The 15,224-nt window shown below is 37.9% G+C and overlaps 1 protein-coding gene across 6 annotated transcripts in view; it reads left to right on the forward strand.

Moving 5' to 3' along the window:
• TPP2 (tripeptidyl peptidase 2) overlaps positions 1–15,224 on the forward strand; it is a 68,361-nt gene that overhangs the window by 14,082 nt on the left and 39,055 nt on the right. For all 6 annotated transcript variants that reach the window (XR_013824843.1, XM_079902903.1, XM_079902904.1 and 3 more), the window contains exons 3-8: positions 3,056–3,151; positions 4,772–4,876; positions 7,866–7,990; positions 11,990–12,153; positions 13,939–14,093; positions 14,739–14,815. Coding sequence is in view for 5 of the 6 variants with exons in the window: in XM_079902903.1 (XP_079759029.1) it covers positions 3,056–3,151; positions 4,772–4,876; positions 7,866–7,990; positions 11,990–12,153; positions 13,939–14,093; positions 14,739–14,815 (722 nt within the window). In the remaining variant the exon portion in view is untranslated. The remainder of the gene's footprint in view (positions 1–3,055; positions 3,152–4,771; positions 4,877–7,865; positions 7,991–11,989; positions 12,154–13,938; positions 14,094–14,738; positions 14,816–15,224) is intronic.

Here is a 15,224-nt window from a genome sequence, read left to right on the forward strand (position 1 = left end):
ATGAAGGACTAGCAAAAGAAGCAAAATGTCTGAGTAAATATGATGGACTGCTTTGAGTTCTTTAAAATCGTATTTGATAGCAAAAAAGAAAAATCCTTCCTGTCCCCAAATCATGAAGATATTCTCCCATATTTATTTTCTGAAAACTTTCATCGTTCTTCTTTTCATATTTGTTCTTAGAAGTCATCTGGAATTGATTTAGCGCTTAGTTTGAAATAAGAGTCCTGTATCCTTTTTTCCATCTGAAGACCCACTTGTCCCAACACCATGTATTAAAATTCCATAGTTGCCCCACTAATTTTCAGTGCCTTCTTTTTACTTTGCAACTTTCAAAATGTGGTGACTTTTGGCTTCTAAAGCCTCATTGCCCATTCTTTGTCCTTTGGGTTTTTGGTTTTTTCCTTTTCCTTATTCTAATTTTAGTAGCATTTGGAAGGGAGCACAGCGCTTTCTAAAACTTTACCACATTTAACTTGAAGTCAGTTTTTAAAATCATGAATATTTAGCCTTACATGGTAAAAAAAACGGTTAGTCCAGAGACCGTGAATGCCTTGGCCAGGTTTAGCACTGTAGTTAGATGCAGTGATAGCTGAAGGAAAGAGGGTCCATGTGTCCTGGCAGGACCATGAGGCTGACAAGTCTGAAGTACAGTTCTGAGGCAGAAACTCAGATTTTCTTGCGTGGAACGTTAACAACTCATGATGACACTTGTCTCGTGAAGAGAACCTTCAATTCGTTAAGCATCCTCTCTTTAAAGAAGAGTCAGGGGAAATGAGGTGTAATTAGAAATTAAAGAGATTCTGTTTCTCGTTTGAAAATCGGTCTTACCACATTGTGGTTACCACGTAATTAAAACTCTTTTTAAAGAGAGCAGCTTAAAATGGTCAAAATAAGCACTTTGATTCTTTTTTTTTTTTTTTTTTTTTTTTTTTGGTACGCGAGCCTCTCCCTGTTGTGGCCTCCCGCTATTGTGGCCTCTCGCGTTGCGGAGCACAGGCTCCGGACGCGCAGACCCAGCGGCCATGGCCCACGGGCCCACGGGCCCAACTGCTCCGCGGCATGTGGGATCTTCCCAGACCGGGGCACGAACCTGTGTCCCCTGCATCGGCAGGCGGACTCTCAATCACTGCGCCACCAGGGAAGCTCCAGCACTTTGATTCTTAAAAGAGACCAAAAGTAACTTCATATTATGAAATACTCAAATATGTAAAATGACATACTCCATAATTGCCTCAGAGTAACGTTAGCTTCACTCTGACTTGGTTAAGGTTAGCTGGCAGAGCCATGATTATACATAATTTCTATTTTCTGATTTTTTTTTTTTTAGCTCAATTTTTGTAAGTAACTAGTCTGCCTTTACTTTGAGGAAAATATATTGTCGTGATTTGAGAAGTATCTTGTTGATGGACCCTGCAGAATTTGGTTTCATTTTGATTAAATATAAGTTATGTCTGTTGGATTACTTTTATTGTATTATATACGTATTTTAAGTAATTGTGGTTGTCTTAACACCTGATTATTTTGCAGTCATTTAAATTAGTTATTCCATTTAATCCTTTGGCATTTCACAGCTTTTTGTAATCTCTTTGCGCAAAGAAGTTGTCGCTAGCGTATAGGGTTACAAAGCCACCTGTGTCGTGAGACATCTGTGATGAAGTAGTCTTTGGATTTGCCAGCTAGTGACTACTTACCTTTTTGTTTTTGCAGCGCTTTATTTATTGTTGTGGTTATGTCACGGGCTGTTGCAGGAATGTTAAAGTTAAGAATCTCTATTCTCTAAAGAAAGCTGATAAGCTTTGAATGAAAAGCACTGGTTTGTGTGCCAGCATATTTGAAATTTCACAAACTCCAGACATCCAGTTGATTGAGAAAAGATCGCTGATGAGCATGTGCTTTTTAAAGTCAGTAGATCTTTGAAGTGCTGTGAATGATTGTCTTCCTGTATTTAGTTGTGAGAAAATTTCCTTCAGAGGCTTCCTACCTGGGGAATAATTTGACGAAGAGGGACTTGAGGAAGAGTCGGTTAAAGATCCTGCACAAGTAAGAACCACCAGTCAGTCCACCAGCTCTGAGTGGTTGATGGTTCAGCTTCATAATCTGTACGCATTTAAAAGCTGTTTTTAGTGATCATGGGTCCTGTGATGACAAAGAGTATGAAGGGTCCCCGTTGTCTTGATTGACATTTCCAGTTAGTTGATGCTCATGCATCTTATTATTCATGCAAATCGGGAGGTAAAGATTATTTTCTTCCGTTTGCACATGAGGAAGCAGAAGCCCATAGGTCCCACCTGGTTAGTGGCAGAGTTTGGGCACACTGCCAGGTTTATGTGACTTTAAAATCCATATCCCTTACACCAAGTTTTTGTCTCTGTGATAGAACTAGATTCCAGTTTTCTTTTCAACCTTTCTGTTGTTTGGGCCAGCAATTTAATTTCTTTTTGCTTCTTTGCTTTCTCCGTTTGTAAACTGGGCATACTCTTTACATCATTCTGTTAATTAAAAGCTGGAAGTGTTAGTTTTAAATACTTTGAGATAGTGGGAAAAACTATTGTAAGATGTTATATGTAATTAACATGATTTTATAGAACTTTTTTCTTAAGAACTCAAAGAGCTCTTTTTTTTTTAGTATCTGGGCATATCCCTATAGTATTGTAGAGGAGAGAGAAGTTCTTTTTCTTAATGGGAAATCTAAGGGTGGAGAGGTTCTATAAGTGGCTTCCCTCCTCCCTGGTTGATGGGCAGTGGAGTGGTGAAGGGGGAGGTGAGGTGTCCTTGATGCTTGGGAATTGAAGGTCTTAGTGGTTTAATGTGATGTTGAAAGCACTTTATAAAGCATTGTGTAAATGAAAGATGTTCTCCTTAAACCATCTCATTGATGAAAAAAAAAAAGAGCCAGAGAGATATTAAGTGGCAACTTAGAATATTAAAAATGTTGCTCTAACATATGAGCCTGCTCATCCAAGTTGAGCCATTCGAATACCTTTTTCCCCAGTACTATATTATTAGAATTGGGAAGCATTTAGTGAATGAGAAATTTACTTTTTATTTTTTATAGATTCCTGCGAGCTGGACAAATCCCTCAGGCAGATACCACATTGGCATAAAAAACGGCTATGATTTCTATCCAAAGGCTCTCAAGGAAAGAATACAGGTAACGTGCCATCTAGTATCAGTGACTTCTTTTCTTCCTCAAATTTTATTCATACTGAAGAAAAACATTTCCTAAAATCTCACTAACTTAATTGTTTGGGGGGTCTGGGAGGCTTTCAAGTGGTGACTGCTTAAAGCAAGATTCTGTTCAATGGAATGTCACCCATTCATGGTTCTTAATCTTGGATACATGGATAAGTTTAGGGAATCTGTGAGTACCTTGAAATTACATTCAAATTTTGTATATTTCTGGGAGATGGGATATGCTTTCATTGGATTTTTGAAGGACTTTTTTTAACTTCAGAGAAGTTAAAGACAGTCGATTTAAAGTGGATTGCCCTATTTATTCCCGTTCCTATCGTTTCTATGGTAATTTGTCCCATTTTCTTAGTCTTTACCTAGCTTGCTTGATCCCAGTCATCATTCAGTATTAGGGAAAGAATTACTCAGACCTAAAGCAGCTGAAGGATAGGAAACACAGTCTGTCATTAGAGAGATAAGAACTGTGAATTGAAAGAGAAGGAGCCTGCTTTAAGACAACGTAATAGACCTTTCAGTGACGATGGAAAGGTTTGAAATGTTCATTATCCATCCATCATGGTGGCCATGAGCCACAAGTAGCTATTGAGAACTTGAAATGTGGCTAGTATGATTAAGGAAATGAAATTTTAATTTTATGTAATATTTTAAAATTTAAGTTTTAATAGCAACATGTGCCAGTGACTGCCGTATCGGACAGTGCTGCTTTTAGAGGACTGCTGACACTAGTAGCCCATACAGGTTTCAGCTATAAAACAAGATGTGATCCTGGCAAAGGGGCCTCACAGGTAAGACCTGTGGGCCCTTTTATCTAATCTAGTATTGTGATTTGCTTCTCCAGGGGTCAGTGAACCATAGAAGTTACTCAGTACTTTACATATATAACCTTGACTTATTTGTCAGATTCCAATCATTCTGGAAAAAAAAAATACAAAAAATAAATGCACTTAACTCAACTTTTATTGGATACTATTTTATTTTAAAATTTCAGGCTGAAATGCATAGTATTTTTATGCACTATATTAAATTTAATCAACCGTGTTAAGGTACGAATTAACATACAAATAGAGTGGTTAAATTAAAGCGGATCCCCTATCAAGAGGGTGGGGGAAAAAAAACAGGCTAGAGAGGACGGAGATTGAGGAAGCCGGCAGGTCCATCAAAATGCAACTGCAGGCACTCTTACTCCTGTCTTCTGCTTGCTCTTGGCTGAAGGCATTTCCCAATTCTGTAAGGGTTCAAAATAAACTTTTTCTTCAAATGACTGGGATTTCAGTCAGTTACCTGACATGGTATTAGTTATTCTCGGAGAAGGAAAGGATTTAAATTGGGACATATGATGTGTAAAAATACATTTGGTTGTGCCTTGGTAAACTTGTTCTCTTAAAACCTAGATGTGGTGAGTTAGCTAATCAGTTTTTTATAACTGATCCATTGCTTTATCAGCTTGATTATACATGATTTTTTTAACCTTTATAGGAGAATTGTATAGCATCCCAGCTCATAGTAACTGTAAATGACTATCTAGGTTTACCTGAATATTTGTCAACCTCATTGGAAAGTCATTTTTCTGTCTTTGCAGAAAGAACGGAAGGAAAAAATGTGGGACCCTGTTCACAGAGTCGCCCTTGCAGAAGCCTGTCGAAAGCAGGAAGAATTCGACGTTGCCAACAATTGCCCTTCCCAAGTTGGTGCTAGTCGCTTTTATTTAAACGTTACCATGTTCTCAGAGAATTAAGAGTTCTTAGAGAATTAATAGACTCTTTTTCACAAGTTTTATGTTGTTTACTTTTACTAATTTTTCTTTGCTTATTTTTCCTGAAGTCAGTTTACATATGTGTCTATCAATTGTTTAAAAGTTCTTAACAAACATAGAATACACACACGTACAAGTGCATAACTCCTAAGTGTATTGTCATGAATTGTCACAAAGTGAGCACCCCATATATGCAGCACCCCAGCCCCTCTCTTGCCTCTTCCTACTCACTGCTGCTTCCTCCCCAAAGCAGCCACCATCCTGATTTCTGACACTTATCGAATGGCTTTAACCTGTTTTGAATTTTGTAAAATGGAATCATACAGTGTGTGTTCTTCTATGCGTAGCTGCTTTCGTTCGATGTTTTTTGTGAGATTCCTCCATGTGTGGGGTGTTGCAGTAGTTTATTTTCCTTGCTATATAATTGACGGGCCACGATTTATGTATCCATTCTGCAGATTGGTACTTGCTTTGTTTTCAGTTTTTGGCTATTATGAAAAATCCTATTTTGAAAATTCTTGTGCCTGTCTTTTGATGGGTCATAAAGTGATCGTACTAGTTCCACAGGAAACGTACGAGAGCTCCCATTGTTCAACATCCTTGCCGTTGCACTTTTGTGAATCAGTTTATAAAATGAAAATAATTCTTGGTTTAGTATGAAAATAATGAGTGCTAGCTGCAGAAACTTTCGGGCAACACAGGTATGTAAAGTTTAGCAAGTGAAAGCCTCTGAAATGCCACTGCCCAGGGATGGTAACAGCAACCTGACATTCGTCCTTCTGAATTTTTCTTTTAATGCATGCATTTCTTTTCTTCTAATGAATTTTTTTATTGAAGTATAGTTGATTTACAATGTTTTAGGTGTACAGCAAAGTGATTCAGTTACACATACATATATATATATTCTTTTTCAGATTCTTTCCCATTATAGATTATTACAAGATATTGAATATAGTTCCCTGTGCTATACAGTAGGTCCTTGTTTATCTATTTAATGTGTAATAGTGTGTATCTGTTAATCCCAAATTCCTAATTTGTCCCTCCTGCCTTCCGCCTTTGGTAACCATAAATTTGTTTTCTGTGTCTGTGTGTCTTTTCTGTTATGTCAGTAAGTTCATTTGTATCATTTTTTTGGATTTCCATATGTAAGTATATCATATGGTATTTGTCTTTCTCTTCCTGATTTACTTCCCTTAGTATGATAATCTCTAGGTTCATCCATGTTGCTGCAAATGGCACTATTTCGTTCCTTTTTATGGCTGAGTAATATTCCATTGTATATATGTACCACATTTTCTTTATGCATTCATCTGTTGATGGACATTTAGGTTGCTTCCTTGTCTTGGCTATTGTAAATAGTGCTGCTATGACCTCTGGGGTGCATGTATCTTTTCGAATTGGAGTTTTCGTCTTTTCCAGGTATATGCCCTGGAGTGGGATTGCTGGATCATATGGTAGCTCTATCTTTAGTTTTTTAAGGAATCTCCATACTGTTTTCCATAGTGGCTGCACCAGTTTACATTCCCACCAACAGTGTAAGAGGGTTCCCTTTTCTCCACACCCTCTCCAGCATTTATTATTTGTAGACTTTTTGATGATGGCCATTCTGACCAGTGAGAGGTGATAACCTCTCAGTAGTTTTGATTTGCATTTCTCTAATAATTAGTGATACTAAGCATCTTTTCACATGCCTTTTGGCCATCCGTGTGTCTTCTTTGGAGAAATGTCTATTTAGGCTTCTAATGGCATGCATTTCTTAATCAGAAATGCAATTGTATTAGTGGTTCTCAGCCCTAGCTGCATACTAGAGTCACATCAGGAGCTTTAAAAACTGTCAGTGCTTTTGCCCTAGAGAGGAATTAAATCAAAACCTTGCAGGGGAGGCAAGCATTTTTAAAACTCTTCAGGAGCTTTAATTAACATGCAGCTTGGGTCAAGGACCACTGGCCTGCATAAATCTACGTACACATTTAACTTTTATTAATCTGTGTACATCATCCTTTTTTAACAGCTGTGTAATCTTCTATTAGATCAAGATGTGTTCTTCAGCCTCCTATTGGAGACGTGAAATGTAGTATTTCAGGTGCTACATATAGACAACGAACTTTATAGAAGAGGGATCTGAATTTAATTATCCTTTTTATATTGTATGCCAGAATTGTTTATATAATTGTCTTTTTCCTTAAGGAGGAGTAAATGTTGAATATATTGGATAAATAAAAATGAAGCACAACTTCAGATTTTGGGAACGTGTGAAACTTAAATTTTTATTCATGAGGACTATTCAGGTGAATGTAGGGCAGTCTAATATAGTATGTCGTTTAAAAAAGTGCCTAGGTTGAAGCATATGAATTTCCCGTTTTTGTAGATGAAAGTGGTTGAATAGCAGCTTGTATGTACTTGGTCATGAACATAGTATGTACTTAACTTAGCGAATTCTAAAAGAGGTAAACCTCTAAAAGAGGTTCCTGTTATTTATTTGGGTTCTTAAGAAACAAATTTGAAATGGAAATGTTCCTGATATAAAAATCTAAAAGTCGATAGAGAAACAATTTTATAACAATTTTAGCATTACTTTTGGAAATGAATTATACAATTATAGGTATGTGACCAACACCCTTGGCTAAATGATAGCACCACCGTGTAGCACCATGTCTTTCCCAAAGCAGCTGTAGGGAGTGACTGAATATGCTAGTGAGTAAAAGAAGTATTTTTTACTGTTTAATATTTTAATTGTTACTGCCACTAAACTGGACTACAAGTTGCACAGATATAAAAAGAAAATTTTCTTACATTTTTCCATGGTAAAATGACTTTAGTATTGGGTCACACTGTGTCTTTGGTGTCTTTGGTTGTATGTTAATATCACCTTTCAAGAGCACAAAATGTGCTAATATTAATGTCTGTTCTAATTGTTTAGGCAAATAAACTAATCAAGGAGGAGCTTCAGAGTCAAGTGGAATTGCTTAACTCTTTTGAGAAAAAATACAGTGATCCTGGCCCTGTATATGACTGCTTGGTGTGGCATGATGGTGAGACCTGGGGGTAAGCTGTGTGTTTCCAGTTCTTCATTTAAAAATCATTTTATCTGCTCTGAAGAACATTAAACCCTCAGAACTGCCCAGAGATTTGGTTTATGTGACATTACTATCTCCAGGCAAAGCTACTTGAGGGCCAAATTGGCTTTTGGGTAGTTTCAGATAAGCCTTTTGAACCTCTTAGTATTTTAGACACGGAAGCTGACCCTTAGCTGTTTTAAAGAATCTTATTTCATTAACCAGATAGTAGTCATTAAACAGATAATATTAGCAGGTTGATGATTGGTGTATGTAGAAATGTTCCTGATTGAAGCTGGGCAGTTTGGAAAGTAAGTGCACGAGGATGTTGCAAAGCATCTACTATAAAAGTTTTAAGGGCAGAGGAGGAAAGTTGTGTAAAGATTTACCAACAGAGACCTAGTAGCTAAGTTGAAGCAAGGCAGCGTGATGCGGGCGGCAGCGTTAGAGCTCAGATCTGAGACGGAATCCTAGCATGTGAGTTTGAATGCTTTATCTGCACCTCTCTAGGCCTATTTCCTCATCTGTTAATTGGGATAATAATCGTACCTCCTTAGAGGGTTTTGTAAATTTGATGTTTCTAAACATAGTAGGTACTGGATAAGGGTAAGCTGTATCTGCTGCTTCTACTACTACTAATAATGATGATTTATACCAAGTTACCTATCACGTACATTTTCTACTTTCTTTCTTAGTGAATCATACACTGAAGTTGTGTTCCTTTATGTCAGCTAGTATGTCTTCTTGAATTACGATCTGTGTAGAAGCAGGAGTATGTTCTTAATACAGATATTTGGGCATGTACATATTTCAGGGTCGCCACAATAAACCAGGGACCCTTCCAGAAATTGTTTTGTAGTTTGAGTCCCTGCTCATATGTAAAGAATTGTTTCCCAAGATGTGGCAAACACAGAACAAGATACGGTGATTTGAATGCTGTCTCTTGTTATTTAGTTTATAATGCACCGACTTAAAAGGGGGCTTTCCTCTCACAGATGTGGGTAATAACTCATCTTTGATAATGGGTATATAAAATTGTCAGTTGAATAGGAAATCTCTACTCCATTTGGGCCTGAAAGTGGTAATAAAATATTTGCATATAACAATATTTCAATCTAGATGATAGTTGATATTCATGCAACTTTTCCATGTATTGTAGTATGTTTTGGTGTGTGTATATGTGCAGGTGTGCACACATTGTGAACAGTTCTTTTCCAAAAGCTTTGCAGAAGCTTTGATCAAGAGTTTGTAATATTAAAAAGTTGTTCAAACATATGGTTTAGTAAATTTGGGGACATCTACCCCGTGGTATAACACGATACAGTCACTCCCAGTCATAAACCTTCAGTGATTTTTGTCATGGGAGAGGAGGTAAGGTTAAGTGTGAGGAAAATACTAGATACAAAATTCAGTGACACGGAAAATTTAGTACAAAACACACAAAAGGACTTAAGGAAATACTTTAATGTTAGCGGGGATTGGGTAGTGGAGCAGTAGGTGGTTTCAATTAAAGTGTTTCTATAGATGCTGAAAGCACTGCGGACTACATTGTCCTAAGGGGAATGGCTTGGGGTTAGGATGTCCAGGGGGCCAGTGTATGTTTCCAGAAAGTTTTCTTGGTCTTTAAGGCAATTGACAAAGAAAGTGATAAGTGTAATAGTTTGTCAACAGTATGCTGAGACATCTTGAAGAATTTTTGTGTTGGAAATGAAATTTAATCAAATATTAAGTGAAGTGAAATCTGTGATAACTAGAAAACATTTTAGAAAATGTTAGTATAATCAATGAAAAACACAGCAGAATCATGCTTTCAGGTGCTACTAGAAATAATCTAACTTGTTTTGCACAATACTATATATTGTATGGGACTTTGATTCCCCCACCCCACCTCAGAGTTAGATCCAGAATTTTTTGAAGCGAATCTTAAAGATCTTGAATCACCTTAAGGCAAATCTCGGCACTGTCTGCAGGTGTTCTCATGTCTCATGTCAGAAATGCCAAGCATTTCTGAGGGGAGGTAAAGTGACCTTAAGTGTCTGTTTTGTTTCAAGAATGTCAGGTCTGCCCTCCGCTTGACACAATTCTACTAATTGTTAAACCCCTGTCTCTGCACTTAACCAGGTAACCTAGTATGACTGCACTCAAGTATTTGCCAGGATGCATAGTGTCAAGTGCTGTCCCTCAATAGGGAGCAAAACCTGGTCAGAGAAACACTATTTATAGAGGACGACATAAAGGAAAGACTATTAATTGGTTTCTTTTCAGTGGTTTTTGACCTCGTTTCAGTTTTCCTTTGAGAGTTTGATGAAAAGCGTGGATTCTTTTCACACACACGTACTCTAATCCTGTCCACAGGCCTTCTCTGTCTTCTAACAACTGTCCCTTGAGTTAAGCCAAACAGACCTTCAAAAACGTATACCCTTGCACCATGTTCACATTTGCCCTCTGTGGAGTTATTTAGTGAAGTCACTAAGTTCTGTATTTATATTTTGATATGGTGCTTGACTTGTTGAGTCCCTCCATGTAGATGGTGGTTATAAGAAGTGCTGTGAAATGTGTCACAGTATTTGCTGTGAGAATGTTGTTAGAAGATGTTGATGCCTTCTTTCACCATTTGGACCAAGCAGACTCTCTAGAAGCTGCTCCATGGACTCCAGGCTCTGGAAGCAAGTACTCCCTGGGAACATCTGAACCTGACTAGGAAGCATCAAGAGAGATGGCATTGAAGGGTCAGCACAAGTTAGCTGAGCAGAGGGTAGGAAAGGGGGTTGAGGGTAGAGGGGAAAGATCCAGAGAATGATGGAGGAACTGTTAGCCGTTTAGTGTGTGATGGGCTGCGTGAGGGAAAGGGAGGACTGGAGAGTGATTTCCAGCATGGAGGCTGGCCAGGTACTTAAATTTTGGCATCAACGGTGCTGCCTTTGGCATCAACGGTGCTAGCAGATGTGGAAGATTTGTTGGCATACGTTTTATCCGCTAACCTCAGCTCTGATTCCATTTGATGTGCTGCTTGTTTTCTCTATGCCTTACTTTCCCCGTAAGTGTTCATTCTCCTGTGTCTTGCTATATTGTACTTATTTTTTTGAAATGCCGTAAATCATTTTAGGCACACATTGGAGTATACATAAAAACAAACCGATGATTTCAGAGATTCTTCTTCCCAAATTCTTCTTTTGTAGTGTGTTAATGAAATGTATGCCTTAGTATTTATAATAACGCCCTCTCTACACTATACTAGTGGACTTCCATTAATTCATTATAGCGATTGTGATTGATGTACTTAGCTTGTTAAAACACAGTTGTTCTTATTTAGAAAATGAGCAGAAAGGTCTAATAGCTAAACACATAATGTTGACCCTTAAATGACGTACGTTTCATTTATGACTGTTTTAGATTTATTTAGTTTTCATCAGTCTGTCTTCTAAAGTGTTTGGAATATATATTTTAAAAATTTAAAAGTTAATAAAATGAGGAAAGAGCAGACAGGAGGACAACCATAAAACTGTAGAAAATGCTTCTTGTGAAAAACAAACGTTTGCCTAAGGCTGTTATAAATGTGCGTCCGAGGCTCCGTGTAGTTCATCTAGCTTCGAGGGCCCGCCTATGCTGTTGGATTCATGAAATCAGTTCTAAAAGAATCAGAAGGAAGCAGGGCCTAAACTATGTTGTCAGAATCACCCTAAACTATTCTAAAGGTCGAGGCTAAGCTTTGGTCTGATTCCTTAAGCAGATAGATGGTCTCGTGCCTGGAGTTTCGTGAAGGACAGTTCCTAAAGCTCTGTACATGACTTCATTTAAGGGCTGGTTCCTGTAAGTTATTTTACCTTATCTTTACTGTCTACTCCATGAAACAGGCAGTTGCCATGTTTGTTATGGTAAAAGCAGATAGAGTGGTGAGAAGATATCTGAGAAACAGTATTGTGTGATTTTTTAAAAAGTAAGAAAACAAGATAAATTTCATTACCTACTCTTTATTCTCATCTTACAGAGCCTGCATTGCTTCAAATGAAGACGGGGATTTGAGTAAATCTACTGTTTTGAGAAATTACAGAGAGGCCCAGGAATATGGCTCTTTCGGCACAGCTGAGATGTTGAATTACTCCGTTAATATATATGATGATGGAAACCTGCTCTCCATAGTGACGAGTGGAGGTATTCTGCTTCAGATTTGCTAACTAGAGATAAATTTACAAAGTGGTAAGATGACAAATTCTTCTGGCCAGAAGCAGCCTTATAGAGAATTTAATCGAATGGTCCCTACTAAAGAACTAGGTCTGGAATAATGGATGTGACTTGATTCCCTGGAAATTCCCTGGCTTTTTTTAAAGCCATAACCATGTAGGCTCCATTCGAGGAGTATAAGCATGGGCCAACCACAAAAAATAGATCAGCATAATTCATCTTATGAACAGTAATTTCACCTCCAAATATTAACCCTTGAAAATTCACCCATGAGTGCAAAGAGTCAGGTAAAAGGATCCTCACTACAGCATTCTATGTAATTTTGAAAAAGTTGTAAACTTTTTAAATGCCCATCAACAAAAGAATAGGTTTTTTAAAAAACTTGTATTATTCATCCTGTGGAATACATTATATAGGAATGAAAATGAATAAATTTACATATTCCTGTATGCATAAATCTCAGATACATAAACTTTACTGAAAAAAATTATGCTGGTAAAACATTTGTATAAAATTTTTAAACATGCCAAGCAGTACTATATTATGTTTATGCGTGTGTGTGTGTGGTAAAAATATGAAAACATAGGTGGGAAGAATGTGCGTACCGGCTTCAGGGTAAGGGTAGTTGTTACTTCTGGGGAGGGAGAAGGAGAGTGAAGTAGGACAGCCAGCTCTTTCCCTCCCCCTCCCCAAGCTCTGTTGAGGTATAGCTGAAGTACAAGAAACTGCACATATGGATACACACGGTTTGGTAAGTTTTGATATGTGCATACACCCAGGACACCATCACCACAGTCAAAATTACAAACATATTCATCACCCCCAAAAGTTGGCATGTCTTCCTTTATAACCCAGCCCTGTCTCCACGCACATCCTCAGGTAGCCGCTAAACTGCTTTCTGTCCACTCTAGATTACTTTACATTTTCTAGAATTTTATATAAATGGAATTGAAGAAAAATTTTTTTTTGCCTGCCTATTTCAGAATCCATATTGTGACTGTAAACTAGCTTGTTCCTTATTGTTGAGTAGTGTTTCGTCATGTGCATCCACCATGGTTTGTTTATCCATTCATCTGTTGATGCACATTTGGATTGTTTCAACAGTTGCGTACAGGTCTTTGTAGAAATATGTTTTTGTTTAATTTGGACCAGTGTCTGGGAGAACTGGTTGGGTGTGGTGGTTGCCTATTTAAGACTCTCGGAGCTCCTCTTCACAGCAGCTGCTCCCTTAGCGCCCCGCAGCAGAGTGTGAGTGCACGGCCCCACCCACGGTTGCCATGTCAGGCTCAGAACTGTAGTAAGAGGCATCTCAGTGTGGCTTTCATTTGTATTTTCCGGGTGACTAATGGAGTTAAACATCTTTTCATACATATATTTGCCATTTGGTTATTCTCTTTTGGGAAATGCTTTTTCAAGTGTATTACCCATTTTTCTTTTGAATTTGAAAGATTATGTTCTGGATATAAGCTCTTTGTCAGTTACATATGTTGCAAATATTTCCTCGCCTTTGTGACTTACATTTTCACTCTCAGTGAAACGGGTAGGATCCAGGATGGCAGAATAGTGTGTGTAATTCATTTTTTGTGAATTATCGTTAAGAGACTTAAGATAATAATACACTGTTAGATGTTAAGATGAGACTATATTTTTATTCTATGACTTTTATTGTGATTAATAATGTGCAAATTGAATCTAATGGTTAAAACTTGGAGTCTCTGAGGATGTTTTGTCATCTTCTCCCCTTTTTGCCTCTAGGAGCTCACGGAACACACGTAGCCAGTATAGCTGCCGGGCATTTTCCAGAAGAACCTGAACGGAATGGCGTGGCTCCTGGTGCTCAGATTCTTTCCATCAAGATTGGTGATACAAGACTAAGCACAATGGAAACGGGCACGGGCCTTATCAGAGCTGTGAGTATTTGTGAGCTGTTGACTTCGAAGACTAATGATTAATGATCATGGATGTTTTCAGGTTTATAAAGTGCTCTGGCTTTACAAAAAATATTGGAACTGTATTTGGTGTATAGGACTTTGTTTTTAAAAGCAAAAATGCTTAATTCATTTATATTTTTTTATTGAAAATTATCAGGATAAAGTTTTTTGGAAACTATGAAAGTATTATTTACATTATACTCTCACTTCTAGTAAATCCCTTAGGAAGCTGTTTTGAGCTACTTTAAAAATTAAAAAGACCTCTTAGCCAGCTTGCTCCATCAGTGTGAGAAGAATTTATTATTCTGCATTTCATTTTAACATATGAATTATATTTTACTTTAGCAAATTTAGACTTTAATAAGAACCATTCCATCCCCCTTCCTCTCCCCAACTCCACTCTGCAAATGCTAGTTTGTTTCTTATTGACTACTTCCTGTACTCTGTGACTCCCTCCTACATTTTTTTAAGTTTATCAACCATATGCCTGAGGATAACTTATAAATTTAGATTTGAATTGGAATACGATTGGTTAAGAAACTATGGAATTCCATGCCTTTATTGTACTGGCTCATCTGTTTCTATAAATGGCTGCCTAAACTGGACTCTTAATCTTTTCAATAGATGATAGAGGTTATAAATCATAAGTGTGATCTTGTCAACTACAGCTATGGAGAAGCAACTCACTGGCCAAATTCTGGGTGAGTGTTCTTTGGCAATTGTCAGCCATAGAAGCTTAGCTGATGAAAAGTATTAGATGCTTTTTAGAACTGGATTGGATATCACAACTGAAAAAGAGCAGACTCGGTGGGTAGATGATAACTGTCTGTCTCTGAGAACCCCGCCCCCATTCCCACAGTCACATCTTTGATGTAGTTTTCCCCTCCTAGCCAGCCAGGTGGACCCGAGGGCCCATCTGTCACTAGAATTCCTCATCCACACGCAGCCTGACCTCTTCCAGGTGTACTTTCCTGACAAAATCTAGACTTGTGGAAGCCCGGCAGATCCTTCAGTGATCCCACAACTCATCTGCCCGGGTCTGTGGAGGTCACACTGATGTCATACTTTGTTTAGGACCGCGAATTGGAGATGTTCATCAGCGTTGTCTTT

The sequence above is a fragment of the Stenella coeruleoalba genome (assembly GCF_951394435.1).
Source record: "Stenella coeruleoalba genome assembly, chromosome: 18".
NCBI lineage: Eukaryota > Metazoa > Chordata > Mammalia > Artiodactyla > Delphinidae > Stenella > Stenella coeruleoalba.